Source organism: Biomphalaria glabrata, chromosome 11 (assembly GCF_947242115.1).
Source record: "Biomphalaria glabrata chromosome 11, xgBioGlab47.1, whole genome shotgun sequence".
NCBI lineage: Eukaryota > Metazoa > Mollusca > Gastropoda > Planorbidae > Biomphalaria > Biomphalaria glabrata.
In genome coordinates this window covers 15,864,868-15,880,489 of record NC_074721.1, presented here as the reverse complement: position 1 = coordinate 15,880,489, position 15,622 = coordinate 15,864,868, and the positions used below count along the sequence as shown (strand labels likewise).

At 36.2% G+C, this 15,622-nt stretch overlaps 1 protein-coding gene across 7 annotated transcripts in view; it reads left to right on the top strand.

The window, feature by feature from the left end:
* The first annotated feature begins 4,702 nt into the window (after positions 1-4,702).
* Positions 4,703-15,622, top strand: part of LOC106066222 (uncharacterized) — a 78,060-nt gene continuing 67,140 nt past the window's right edge. For all 7 annotated transcript variants that reach the window (XM_056003746.1, XM_056003747.1, XM_056003744.1 and 4 more), the window contains exons 1-6: positions 4,703-5,117; positions 5,256-5,299; positions 6,299-6,379; positions 6,936-7,014; positions 7,865-8,024; positions 12,213-12,281. In XM_056003746.1, coding sequence (XP_055859721.1) covers positions 5,103-5,117; positions 5,256-5,299; positions 6,299-6,379; positions 6,936-7,014; positions 7,865-8,024; positions 12,213-12,281 — 448 coding nt within the window. In that variant the 5' untranslated portion in view covers positions 4,703-5,102. The remainder of the gene's footprint in view (positions 5,118-5,255; positions 5,300-6,298; positions 6,380-6,935; positions 7,015-7,864; positions 8,025-12,212; positions 12,282-15,622) is intronic.

The following is a 15,622-nucleotide window of genomic DNA, read 5'->3' as shown; positions in this document are numbered from 1 at the left end:
TGGTATTTAGAAGTAAAGTGCTATTAGCGGAAAAACGTATATAGGTTAAATGGTTCATTGAAGCGTGTCTTTTTTCTTTCTTTTTTTGTTTTAACTCTTTCGACTAGTTTGTGTGGAAAGATCTAGAAATAGGACTAGTCCTTTGTTTAGCAAGTAGGCCTAATCTTTTGAATCACTCAACTATGCGGAATACTCTAATATGGTCATAGACGAATACAAACATGTGTGTGCGTTTGATTGTTACTGAGATCATTCTAGCATTTTACAGGCTGCTTACAATGGTTTTACATTAATGTCAACTAAATAAACTGAAGAGCTTGGAATATTTGATTCTGAGCAAAAAGTGCTCAAAAACTATCATTAACCTTGTTCAATGTACTTTACTTGCACGCGACACTTATGTGTTGTACTTAATCCAACTCTAATACAAGACTAAATCTGTCAGAACACTTAGACATTCTTTTATTAACATTGAAAACAACAAGTCAATGAGGCGTGCAGATAGAATATACAATTACACAGGACATTGTCATAACATTTGTCATAAGTCGTGACACTGTTCAACAATACGTCGGCTTAGTAGATCAATAATGTAAGCTAAAGTACTTGAAACATGGGCGGCGTCACTACTGGACAAAAAAAAAAGGCGGGTAGTGTTTAAAAACAACACAAAACAAAACCTTAAATTATGGCACACAATGTTTATTAGATCCAGGGCCGGTCTTAAGCCACTGCAACCTATGCGGCCGCACTGGGCCCCACGCTTTCAAAGGCCCCGCGCTAAGTATATCTGTAATTGCATAATTTTGCAAAATATACGAAAAAGTCGTGGAAATTATTTTTAAAATCTCCTGAAAATTTTACAAAATTGATATATGGAAAACACAAATCTTAGGCAAATTAAAAAAGCATTGTCAGCTTTCATATTTAAATAAAAATATAATAATAGTGCGAATTTTAACCGAAACGAAAGTTCCAATAGAACAAGAGTACGTTTTAAAAACGATCAAAACCCGAAAATGAGAACATAATCACTTCTAGTGAGACAACTGAAACAGATTCTATGTAGAATGCAAAAACTGCAATGGTGAATGTCGTAAGAGAAGAAGAAAATGATGTAACACTAACAACTGATCAACATGTCGTAAGAAATGAAGGCAATAATGTAATAACTGATCAACATGTAGTTATAGATGAGCTAAATGTGGTCGATTCATTGAGAAATCTGGATTATCCTGCCACGTGTCTAGAAAAAATGGAAAGATCTTGTATTGACTATTTATTACAAAAAGGTCCACCTGAGAGTACTTTGGAGAAGTTTAAAAAAAAATAAGGTTGGTAGACATTTCTCTTAAGTGCATTACAAACCAAACCTGAGTAATGGTGAAAGTGTTTTGCGTCCTTGGCTGATATATTCTGTGTCAGCAGACAAGATCTGTCGTCTACTGGAAAAACAAAAAAGTTCCTTTTTAAATGAAGGATTTGACCAGTGGCAAAGCTGTACCACAAGGCTAGCAGAGCATGAAAAATCGCAATGGCATTTAGACGCCATGACCAGTTGCTGTGAAGCTGGAGCAAGACTAAGTAAAAAAAAAAACAGGCATTGACAAAGTTCACCAGGAGATGCATTATTCTGAAACTAAACGTTGGACTAGTTGCAATTGTACGATTTCTTGCGAAGCGTAATTTAGCTTTCGGAGGGACCATTGAAAGACTTAAAGAACCAAGTAATGGGAATTTCCTGGTCTAGTAGAATTACTCGCAAAGTTTGATCCAGTAATGAGGGAACAAATTCGACGTGTTATCAATGCAGAAATTCATGATCGTTACCTGGAAAAGACGATTCAAAACGAATGTATTACTGTAGTAGCTGATGCTGTTGTGAATTCTATCCTTCGAAACATCAAGAATGCAGTGATATTGGATTGTACTCCAGACATAAGTCAAAACGAGCAGATGTTATCTCTCAGATAAGGGTTAATGTGAAAGAACTTGTGGTTGTGTATGAGCGTTTTAAGTTTCTTCCTGTTGTTTCTTCTTGTGACAGCGAAAATAGTTGGCTGGAAACATGGATGTTGTTGCAATCTTTCCAGCCAAAAGTCAAGGAAAAGGCAGTATGATAAATCTGTGGAAAACTTCACACATCAAAAAGCTGAAGATGGCTACAGGATAAAATGCTTCAACAGAATTGTGAACACTGCAATTTACTCCTTGCAGCTGAGATTTGAACTGTAACTGTGTAATCTTGTGAAAGAAGTTTCTCGCGTCCTAAACTAATCAAGAATTACTTAAGGTCAACAATTCACGAAGAGAGATTGAACAATGTGACAATTCTTGCTATTGAGCGTGATCTATGTAGGAAACATAATTTTGATGATCTACTGTATGACTTCGCTACACACAAGGCTCGTAAAGTAAAGTTAATTTGATCGTGATTTTATACTTAGTTAAGAATTTATAAAATGCAAAGACGAATTTATTTTTAATACTAATCTTAATTTTCACTTATTATCCTTATCCCTACCCAGATTAGGCCCCGCGCAACTCGTTTCGCATAGGGCCCAGCAATTGATAGGACCGGCCCTGATTAGATCGAATGAAATTGATAGCCTTCTGACACACTAATAAATAGTCTGGACTTATAAACTAAATAAATTTACTCGGAGACAATCATTTAAGATATGATTATGTTGCTTACACCAGAGTCGGAGCTATTAAGGTGGGCGGTCTTAGGCGAATATGCTGCGCAGGACCTTTTCTGACGTCTGATACTGTACATTAAGCAAGAGCAGAGTTTAAACATTTTTATTTGGGGGGGGGGGGGGGGCGGGGAGAGAATTTTACGTGTCTGTGGTGTAGGTAAGTTATAGATATATAAAGATCCTGATCTAGAACTACTGGCGCTGTCATTGAGACCTTTTTATTTGCCACTAGACTTTGGTGTTATTTACATAGTCCTGGTTTATGTTCCGCCTACAGCCAAGTCGTAAGTCGCATCGAGAAGGTCACCGGACGCACCAGTACTAAATGCACCTTGAAGGTTGACCTACCCACCTTCTATCAACACATCTCATGTCCAACAAGAGAGAACAGAACTCTGGACTTATGTCACTGTAACATCAAATGAGCATTCACATCTCGTGAAAAGCTTTCACTAGGATCATCGGACCACAAAACAAAACAACTGCTGCCTAATTACCACACGAAACGTGAAGAGCAGTGGCGTAGCATCCATGGCGCGAAGGGGTTCAATGAACTCGGGCCCACGAAAATTTAGGGGCCCATACCCGATGGCGTAACAACCTATGGGCCAGGGCTGGATTTATCTATATGCAACATAAGCTATAGGGTTAGGGCCCCCAAGAAATATTTAGTAGATACATATAATATCTGAACTAATGTGGGGCCACTTATCTCCAACAGCTAGGGCCTTCTAAGTTGGCACTGCATGGGGCGTGACTAATGACCAATTGTAACCTGTACACATGAGCCCGGGGGGGAGGTGGCTAATATTGGGGCAAAATAACTGCAATTTTTTTTTTTTTTAATAATTTTTAAAACATTAAAAGTTCCCTCAAAATACCCTAAACGTCATATCAAACTTAATATTAACTTCAAAACATTAACCCGTGTTTTCACTTAGAGTGACCTTGGATGGTTTTGATGTAAGGAACTGCTTTTATCAGGTTTATTGTAATGGTGGTGTCGGTGCGTTGGGGGGTAACGTTTGTGTCCCATTCTCTCTTTGGGTTATTTCCCCTCTATGTTAATTAAATCGTTAATAGTATTTTTTTTAAAGTTAACATCTTTTTTTTTTTCTATTACCAGAAATGTATATTAGATATTAAACAAGCAAATGAAATATATTCTGTTACTTAGGGACTCGTTCAAGATGTTGAGTTTTTGTGCTACTTATCGTGACTGAATTGGGGAGGAGGCTTATAACAAATATTTAAAGATAGAGCAATAATTACATCTAACATGGTAAAGTGTCTTTCACTTGAATGGCTGCCTTGTCGTATGGAATGTGCACTGGACTGTCGTTCGGATGGCCTCGGGTTTATACCCCGAGACAGCATTAATGCTGTATGTTTTTCAACCGATTTAAAAAAAAAACAAGAAAACTTTATTTATATTTTTTATTGATTCTTTTTTTATAAGGTAAAAAAATAATTGTTCAAAATTTTAATTTGATCTGAGATTGGAGAAATATTGTATACAAACATTTGACAGACAGACAGACAAACAGTGTTGATATAAGCTTTCTAAAAAGAAGCCTAACGTTCTTAACAAAATGATCATAAATGATTTCATGCTAATTCTAGCAACTCTTGTGGCTATTGAAAGACCAAATTATTTTCTGTTAAGAAAGAAAGTCTGTAATATAATAAAATAAAAAGATGTAAATGTCTTAGTTTCAGTTACATTGTGTCAAATCAAAATATGCCTACGGAAAATCTTCACGGAAATTTCGTTTGCTAGGAATTCGACCTTCCCTATTGTTTTCATTAGTGTTGAGATTTGCCTTGACACGTTTTTGAAGGTATGTCATTGACAGCGCTTGTCTTACCATTGTGTGTGTTGCACTACTTGACAAGTCTGAACTCATGCTGAAGTCTTAGACGTCCTACAGAGTAGACAGTAACAATAGATACTCACTCAAGTGTAGCATGTCATAAAATTTAAACAAATGATTAATACATATCGCTGGGACTGAAGAAAGCGGATGTTATTCTCGACAAATAAGCTCCACATGCAGTGCGCAACTGTATCTGCATAGTCAGGTGAAAAATTGTTCGGAATGGAAGACAATGCCGTATTATTATGAACTCTAGGAAAGATGTTCCTCCCGAAATGAAAAGTTTAATCAATGTGGAAACGGGGGTTTTGATAAAGAGGTCCATCTCATTGTCTAAACTGTTTGTTAACTTTAGTGTTTCAACTGATTAATGGTCTTAAACATCGGTGTTCTATACGTACAAACGATTATTTCGTTAGAAAAGTTTACTTTATTCTCAAAGATAGAAGGAGGATATTAAAAAAAAAAAAGAAATGTGAGAAATGACATTTCGCTTTTAACTAACAGCTTGACGTCATTCAAAATGGCTTTAACTAAGGTAATTTTTTTTTGCAATTGTTTTTATAGAAATATCTTACAAAATGTATACTAAATACTTATTTCGTAACATAAAGTTATCACTACAGTCGTATCATAATGTAATTGCTACATTTGTGTTTATTGTTTGGGTATTTAGAACAAGGTAGAACCAATAGCACCAGATAAACCTCCACATTCAATGTAAGTATAATGTTTGTCTTTTTTTAAATAATAATATTCATTGTTTAAGCTACATAGCATTATTGAAATACACGATGTACACTCGTGAGAACATAACAGTCACAAATATATTGATAAACATCGGCGTTCTATAAGTACAAACGATTATTTCGTTAGAAAAGTTTACTTTATTCTCAAAGACAGGAGGAGGATATTAAAAAAAAAAAAAGAAATGTGAGAAATGACATTGCGCTTTTAACTAACAGCTTGACTATATATAAATATATATATAAACGGTGTGCTGATTTAGCATGCAATGACTTTCTACTGTCTACTAAATGTAGACAATGAGCGTAGGATAGAACAAAAGACGAAGGAACAGAGATGTGGGTGAACAATTGATTTGGTTGAAGTCAAAACGATGGCTACATCGTGACGGTATTTCCAAGTCCACACCACGTGACCAAGCTCTAGTTTGACACTTTTAAAAACAAAATAGTAAAATCGGAATAAATGTGTAGAATATTGCAAAAAAAATTTTAAAGGGATAAAAAAATATTACGATGTTTATTAAATTAAAAAAAAAATTAATAGAGTTAAAAATCATTAGTTAGTTTGTTTGTACAATTAAGCAAATGAACTTTTCATGAAATTAAAGCAAATCTTCTGCTTAGAAAATAAAAAACTGGGTGGCTGAATTGTTAAGCCCTTGGCTTCCGATCCTTGGGTCCTGGGTTCGAATCTTGGTGAATACTGTGATTTTGAATTTCGGGATTTTTTGGGCACCCCTGAGATCACCCAACTCTAATGGTACCTGACAAGTTGGGGAAAGTAAAGGCGGTTGGTCGTTGTGCTGGCCACATGAAATCCTGCTCGTTAACCGTTGGCCAAAGAAACAGATAACTTTAACATCATCTGCCCCATAGACCGCATGGTCTGAAAAGGGAACTTAACTTACTTTACTAAATGAAAAACTGTAAAGTAGTCGTCTCGTATCCTGTCATGAACTTATTTCTACAGCAAGATGCAGACATCTGACGATCCTTCAGAAAGCGAACCAGCAATAAGAAAAGTCGTGGATGAATTAAACGGACGGACGAGGTAATCTTATTTTATCTTACCTTATAAAATACAGACGCTACTTTAAAAAATAAGAAGATGGTTACGTCCCACGCATCTCCCTAAGTCACTCTAGTTATAAATGTTAATCAATGGCTGAAACTCAGAGTGGGCGTATGTCACTTCCTCGTTTGTGACATGAGAGCTCACGAAGACGCGTATATTTACTAATCATACCATCAAACTCCAGTTATTTGTCTGAAAATCATATAGCGACCGAATCAGGTTTATGAGATTTTATAAACACTGATATGGAGATATACTTTTGTTTCAGCTATAGAGGAATATTGAAGATACTTCTAGGTTGTAGGTCTGATGTGAATAACTAAAACTCCCGAAGGCTTTCTGTTTGTATTACATTGATGCGATGTATCAAATATTCCACTGAAATGTGGTACAAACTGTGTGCCATTGAACAGTGTAATGTGTAGTTGTCTTTAGAGACAAGAAAAGGAGAACAAAAAAGAGAATATGCCTATTGTGCTTAATCAAGTCTTAATACTGTATATTTTGATGCTTTATTGAACTTTCTCTTCAGAGCGATGAAGGCTGCCAACTGTAACTCTCTGGTGTGGAAAGATACACACGGAAACTTCTTTACAACATTCGATTCCAATGTGAGTTTCTTGGGCCTGTACCTCTCTTAGGAACTCGGTCATGAGTTAATTCACCATTACTAGATCTAGATATATTCTTACTGTTTTTAGAGAAAGACTCATTTACATATTTGTTGTACCTTCGCAATACATAATCTTATCTTCTTATCTTATATAATACAGACGTTACTTCAAAAAAGAAGATGATTACGTCCTACGCGTCATGCATTTAGTCATGCATATTAACCAATGACTTAAATTCTGCCAAGTCACTGGTTTTCCTGGCTAGCTCAGGCAACCCATTCCATGCTCTAATAGCACTAGGGAAGAAGGAGTATTTGTGCAAATTTGTCCTAGCATATGGGATGAGGAATGTGCCTTTATCTTTGTGTCTTTCAGAGTATTTTATTAAACTTTGTTTTTGTATTTGAAGAATAATAAAGAACCTAATCCATTCCATCAATCCCTGCGTTATCTGGAGTACTATATCGTTTCTAGCATAGGCAACGATAAATAAGGGAGCACTCCCTTAAAATACTAAAAGGAATACATTAAAGTGTAGCTATATACCGGTATTTTAAAATATGGGAATATGTCAGACCAAAATTTACTCAATTAATACAATAATGTATAGTCGTTGAGTATTCATCTAATTATGCAGCGCTGAGCTCGTATATGGATAAGGGCATATAGATTTACCTGATCACTAACAAGTTGTTGCAAAGGGCAAAGCCTGATAAACTATTTTAAGTATTTGAACTGAACTATTCAAACATTTCATTCACACCTGAGTAAAAAAATATCCTCTTAATAAGTCTATCTTGCAATAAAACCAAAAGTTACAAACCTACTCACTGCATTGTTGTTCTAGAGTCTCAATGAGACGTACAGACTTTCTGACATTCTGGATGCCTTTAACTTTGACAAACCCGAGCTGATCATCCGGTTGTTGGGAGTCGCCGATCAAAGCAATGATTCAATGTACGTTCACAGAGAAATGCCTGACCTCGAGTATTGTGTATCTTATACTGGTAAGCTCAACACTTTTGATTTTCTAAATGGATGTGTCTTGCAGTTAACGTTCTATAATTCTGTTATCTACGTCAGTATCTCATTACCATCTAGTGCCAGGTGACCGAGTTCCGAATAAATCATCCCTCTTAAACACTAAATTGTTCTTTGTAATATACAAATATTCTACATGGTGACAGAATTAGAGATGTCCAGACAAAGTTTGTTTTTTTATTAATCTAATAATGGCTTCTTTTTATTTTGAGCAACCAATCTTGAATTGGAATGCAAAAGATCTACATCAAGAGTTTTTAAGATTTCAGCACCAGGTTAGCTTATGTTTCAAATGACCGTTAGCTCGTGCAGATAGTAAACAAAAAAAGCCGAATCGCTGAGAATGTGGATAGGTCAACAGGGCCGTGAAGTTTACAAAGCTCTAAATATTACTGATAGTGAAGAGGGAGATCCGCAATAGCTATTAAAGAAAATAGAAGACTACATAAGGCCAAGACAAAATAAAAGTGTGTCTAGATTTAAAGCACACCAGAGAAAGCAGGTAGAAGGAGAAAGTTTTGATAACTTTGATTAAAGACCTAAAGCTTCTCATTATGGACTGTGAGTATGAAAACCCAGACGATATGCTTATTGATTTCATTATTAGAGGACTCACACACGATAAGGTACAATTAGGACTACTTGATCAGGGACAGAAGTTGATCCTTAGCAAGGCTATAGACGAGAAATTGGACAAACAATGAGGTGTCGCAAAGCCAAGGAAAAATGTTTAGAGGCCAAGAAGTTCTAGCAATCAAGAGACAGTCACACAATGTACTCAAGCAGAAGTCTAAAGACAACTCAGATACATTATGTAGTAAATACGGCAAGAACCACTAAAATGGAAAATGTCCAGCAATAGGAACCAAATGTAATTTCTGCAAAATGACGAACCACTGGTTTCAAATATGTAGAAAAAGGCGCAAACGCAAATCTGGTAGAAGATGACAGTCACAGTGATGTTTGGTTAGTTATAAATGTCAGTGTACATGACGATTAGAAGGCTTTCTAAGAAAAACAGTTGCTCTCGCTGTGTCTTTTTCCATTGCAGCTTTTGCTTAAAACAATGACTACATTGTGACGGTCCCAAGTGGACACCACGCGACCAAACTTTGAAGAAAGTCTTTGCAGTGTAACGTCTTAAATGATTACGTTTAGACAGTTAATATTGCAGTTAGTATATGCATAGACATACGGTGGCAAGACTGCACTACAAACAGCGATGTCCTTGCAAACGCGGTTGGGACAGTATAGAGGGACTTCTTTTGATCCGACAGTTGCGATGGGTAGGGCACGTATCCCGTATGGGAGACGAACGTATGCCTAAGGCAGTCTTTTTTGATGAGCTAAAGGGTGGTCGACGTAACAGAGGCGCCCCACGGAAACGCTTCAAAGACCAGCTTAGGCTTCAACTTTCCTTGGCTGACATAGAAGAGAGCACGAAGGCCGCGGGATACACATTTGAGACCGAAAGAAAATCTGCTGCCGAGGAAAGACGTAGACGGAGAAAAGAAAATCGACCACCTGCGGACAATGGTTATGCTTGTCCCAGATGTGGCAAAATGTGTAGGTCACAGCTGTGACTGCGCATGCACAGCCACGGGAAATACTGCATTCCTCACTAATCTTCGGACTCATAGACTAGCCTATATATATATTATATATATATATATATATATATATATATATATATATATATATATATATATATATATATATATATATATCTTTATATATATAGATCTTTATAGATTATGTATCTAAAAATTGCAAAATAATAATTATGAAACGAGAGTACTCTTATTTTTGATGTTCAATTACTAGATCTAGATCTAAAAATTAAATTATATGTTACGTAGGTTAGGGTTGAAAAAAATAGCTTTTACTTCTTTTAACTACTTTACAAAACAACGCCTTGATCCAACTTTCTAAAAAAATTTCACGACACTTTTTGTAGTGTTAAAAAATCTCCATGTCCAGTCTAGAGTGGTATATATAAGTCTATGGTCGATATTATATATATTTTGGCGAAGTGGAAACGGGCTTAAATCTATTTAAATTCCCCTTGTGGATTGAAAGATTAGTCTAATAAATGGTGTGTGGCTGAGGGACAATATTCGCTGGGCGACGTATCAAGTGGTGTTCGATTTTAAGTCCAGCTTCGAACAGTTATGTTGATCGCCTTAAAGACAGCAAGGAAACCTGTTCCCTGATACTCCCCCCCCCCCCCAGCAGCCAAATAAAATGATTGGACCATAGCCCTCTGTGAGTGATATTTTTTTTTTTACCTTTTTTAACCTTAACCTAATTCTTAGTCTGTTGGACCGTTGGGGCACCATGCAATATTCGTTGACCGTCTTTTTCCCATTCCACTCTATCATTGGCCTTAGTTAAAACCTCTTTCGATTTCAGTCCCGTCCACTCTTTTATGTTGTCCTCCCATCGCTTTCTCTGTCTGCTTCTTTTTCCTGGTACTGTTCCCCGAAGGAATGTCTTTGCGAGCCCCAAAGATCTTGTAATATGGCCATAGATTTTGAGCTTGTGTTTTTTTACGATTGTTAGCAGGTCATCATGGTGTCCAATCGCTGCAGTAACCCTGTCTCTAATCTCTTGGTTTAAGATGCGGTCTTTAAATGTGACACCAAGGATCCTTCTGTAGCATCTCAATTCCATTGCTAGGATCCTCCTCTCTAGATTTGCAGTCAGCGTCCAAGACTCACTAGCTTATAAAAATCTTGCAATGACCAAGGAGCGCATCAGTCCGATTTTGGTGCCGAGGGCTAAGCCTTTGTCTTTACATATTATTTTAAGTTTTTAAAGGGCTGCTGTGGACAGTGCAATTCGGGCCAATAGTTCAGGTTTCGTTCACTTATCTGAGACAATAACTCCGAGCTATTTGAAGCTGCTAACAGTAGTCAGCTTTTCACCTTCAATACTGATGCCCCTTTCAAAGCCTTGTTAGCTATTGGTCATAATTTGTTTGTTTTTTTCGGCCTTTATTTGCCTACCATATGCTGCAGAAATCTTGTCAATGCGCATCATTAAGTGAGCTAGTTCTTCTTCTGTCCCTGCTAGGCCATCAATGTCATCTGCGAAGCACAAGTCAGTAATTTTTCTTTCTCCAATGCTTACGGTGAATGATATAAACATGCATAAAGTATTACAAAGCGATTCATAAATATTTGTCGTTTTTACTTGTTTAATATTGTTTAACAAAGATTTGAATTGCTGTTCCCAATCTATCATACATTTTTTTGTATCTTATTTTATTTTCGGTCTTAGTAATAAATACGATCGTGCAGCATAGCTCTTACAAATACTTAGATTTATTTATTATGGAACTATGAAAGAAAAAAAAATTAGCAGATGTATCTTTGGTTATTGTATTTTGCGTGATTTATAAATTGCTTACACTTTAATTGAGTTGAGTCGTGTTGGTAACCTTTACTTTAGTGAAACGGCCAATAGAGCCTACATTAAGACGGTGCGCAAATGTTTAATTAGGACTATTGATTCACATTAAAACTTGTTCATGTTTGCAAAGAAATGTTCAAGTGTAGTGCAGTAAGCCAGTGACGTAAGTGGTGTCAAGGCAGCGAAAACGTATTTGTCTCAGCTCTGAAAGAAAAGCGTGCCAAATGAGATGTTTAGCTCCTCCACCACCAAAACGAATGGCAACTTAACCTGCGTTTTATGTGGATGAGAATGTCTCTCCAGAATTAGGGCTCTAAAGTTACATGAAAAAAAGTATTTTAATAGACCAACTTTAGTCATTTTACATCTGCAGGAGGCTAACAAAGGATGAAAAATGAGTTGAATAATAAAATGTGTGAATCTTTTTTTTCCTTGAAACGTGAAATAAATTTAATTTAAGTGTCGGCTAAAGTTCCTCACTCCTTCAAATATTGACTCAAACAATGTTTATGACTGACCACAGGCTGTGTGTTTGAAAATATACACATTTTTTTTATATTTGAAACTTCTAAAATACATTAAAAAAAAAAGCAATCCTCTCCTGAAAATGAAATCTAATAACGCTTCGTGTTTTACTTAGAGAGTGTAGCCTTTTAGGTTTCTTGAAACAGGAAAACTGATCAAATGAGTTTTTTTTTCATATATCTACATAGTATAACTTTTTATTTACTGTTTTCCAGGCAAAGGAGGAATCATTATTTTACCCCAACCCCTGAGAAGAAGATTTATCCAGTTTATTCATGATGTTGGTAAGTATGAGACTGTGTTTGAAATTCACATACGTAAAAACATTATTTAGAAGATAAAATGTACAACAAAAGTCGTCAGTTATCTTGGCGTTCATGAAAAGACATTTTGATCATGCTACACTTGTTAATGATTTTCAAACACTCTCTGTTTTTCAACCAGTCGCTAAACTCCATTAATAAAGTAAATATACGAGAAAATAAGAACAGCCTCTGATAATGTACAGCAAACTACAGACAACAAATCACATTTTTGTATCAACTCACTATGTCTGTTAGTCATATCAAGCCTGTCTGTCTGGTGTTAAATGTACGTTATTTCTCCCACACTCATTTTGGATCAAGTTGAAAATTTGCACAATCATTCATTGGCAAAGACAATACATGAATAATTTAAAAAAAAATAGTCAAAAAATTACTGGTAATTACTTTTTTTAAAATACCGATTAGGGAAATTAATTCTTAAGTATTCAGGGACAAGGCTAAATATTTAGGGTTTTGTCCCCTTAGATAATTTTACAAATAATTTCTGCCAATTACATTCTCGGATCAAGTTGAAAAATTAAACTATTGTATATTGTACCTAAAAAAAACGTGAATCAATAACAAAATTACCAATTAGTCAATTCATTATTTGCAATTAATTAATTTTTTGTTTCATAATTAAGAAGGGTAATAATTTTTATGGATATAGTTTTAAATGCGGAGTTCTTCTACTTAGATAAGCTTTGTTTTTTTAAAATTATTTTTCATATTTTTCTTGTTTACTTTATTGTCTTTACTTATTGTTCTTTATACTCAAGTTAGGTCATTTACACACACTGCTATTTACATAGGGATACCAGATAACTATGGGGGGGAGCTGAGAGGTAAAGTGTTTGGCTTCCGAACCTAGAGGGTTCAAATCTCGGCAAAGGCTAGGATTTTTTTTATTTTTGGCATTTAAGGACACCCCCGGGTCCAGCCAACGTGGAAAGTACAGGCGTTTGGTCGTGGTGCTGGCCACATTACACATTCGTTAATTAACAACCAAAGAAACAGTGACCTGAAAGGAATACTTTACCTTTTTTTACCAGGCACGTCAACCTCCAAGGAGAACCCCTCCCCCCCAAAAAAAAAAGACAAAATAAAGTTTAAAAACTAGACCTACAATTGAATTACTGTAACACGTCAGTAAATCTAAGTGTGTAAAGCTGCTATAATAAGTAGACTATCCAATATATTAGCCGAAGTAACTTTTTTCAGAGTGCTACCAAGCGTGTAGCGATATTACCATGAGATTGTTGTTTGTGAGAATAATGCTGGTCACTTAGCCTATTGAGAATCTGTCTCATTTGTCCACTAAACCGCGACTGCATCTTTTATAAGCGAAGACGCTTTTTCATAAGCTAAATTTAGATTTGGAGGAGCTCTGATGAACAATTCATGAACATACGTAATTACTGTTCATAAAGGTAGATATCAAAATTGTATATTTGTCCTAAGTTGAAATAGGCCTGCTTGTCAAACAACTGAGCACCATTAGTAACAATACACCATTTCCTTAGGCTAACTGTATACACGACAATAAGGCTTATACCACTTATGGGTGAGTCTGTGTGTTTTATTGGAAAGTACTGTACACCATCAACGTAATAACAGATTGAAAGCCGGACATTTTTACACCGCTGCCCGCTGGAAAAAACAAAATTTTGTAATGAATCAGCTAAACCCGTTTTCGGAGCATGTCATATTTAAAATGAATATGTTAGCTAAACCGGTAAGCCCATTTTCACATTCTACTTTCATTTTCGTGGCTAAATCTTTAAAATGTTTGACAGATATCTAAATCCAATCCACTAGATCACATTGATAACCAAACTAAGGCCCGCAGGCCGCGGGTCATATCCGTCCGTAGGCAATAAAATACACGCACAACTTCTTGCTATGACGTACTACACAGGTTACTTCACTAAACTATTCACTAAGAGATACCAGTTTCTAGCTTACCAACTTGACTGAAGACTTAACTTAAGACATAACTTCAACTGACTTATCTCAAGCCCTGGCCTCTAGCTGACTGACTTGTTCTGTCTTGTTCTTGGTTTAATAACTTCACCCCTACTAATTACCGTGTAAATCATAATTCATAACGTCAGAGCTAGAGTTTCTATTTATTTTGATATAAAGTATTTGCTCACAAATCTGAGGTGACAGCAAGTTCATGGGTCAGAGCAGTGGTTCTAGAGTTTCTATTTATTTCTACATAAACTAAAAGCTCACACATCTGAGGTGACAGCAGGTTCATGGGTCAGAGTAGAGGTTCTAGAGTTTCTATTTATTTCTACATAAACTAAAAGCTCACACATCTGAGGTGACAGCAGGTTCATGGGTCAGAGCAGTGGTTCTAGAGTTTCTATTTATTTCTACATAAACTAAAAGCTCACAAATCTGAGGTGACAGCAGGTTCATGGGTCAGAGCAGAGGTTCTAGAGTTTCTATTTATTTCTACATAAACTAAAAGCTCACAAATCTGAGGTGACAGCAGGTTCATGGGTCAGAGCAGAGGTTCTAGAGTTTCTATTTATTTCTACATAAACTAAAAGCTCACACATCTGAGGTGACAGCAGGTTCATGGGTCAGAGCAGTGGTTCTAGAGTTTCTATTTATTTCTACATAAACTAAAAGCTCACAAATCTGAGGTGACAGCAGGTTCATGGGTCAGAGCAGTGGTTCTAGACTTTTCTATTTATTTCTACATAAACTAAAAGCTCACAAATCTGAGGTGACAGCAGGTTCATGGGTCAGAGCAGTGGCTCTAGAGTTTCTATTTATTTCTACATAAATTAAAAGCTCACACATGTGAGGTGACAGCCGGTTCATGGGTCAGAGCAGTGGTTCTAGAGTTTCTATTTATTTCTACATAAACTAAAAGCTCACACATATGAGGGGACAGCAGGTTCATGGGTCAGAGCAGAGGTTCTAGAGTTTCTATTTATTTCTACATAAACTAAAAGCTCACACATGGGAGGTGACAGCAGGTTCATGGGTCAGAGCAGTGGTTCTAGAGTTTCTATTTATTTCTACATAAACTAAAAGCTCACACATGTGAGGTGACAGCAGGTTCATGGGTCAGAGCAGTGGTTCTAGAGTTTCTATTTATTTCTACATAAATTAAAAGCTCACACATGTGAGGGGACAGCAGGTTCATGGGTCAGAGCAGTGGTTCTAGAGTTTCTATTTATTTAAAAAAAAAAGAGAACGTGTTATATTTATAGGACTTAAGGATCCTCCTTTTTTTTTAAATTATATTTTTACTCCCTTCCCTCTCCTCTACACCCCTCCACAAAAAAATCTTCCCTTCC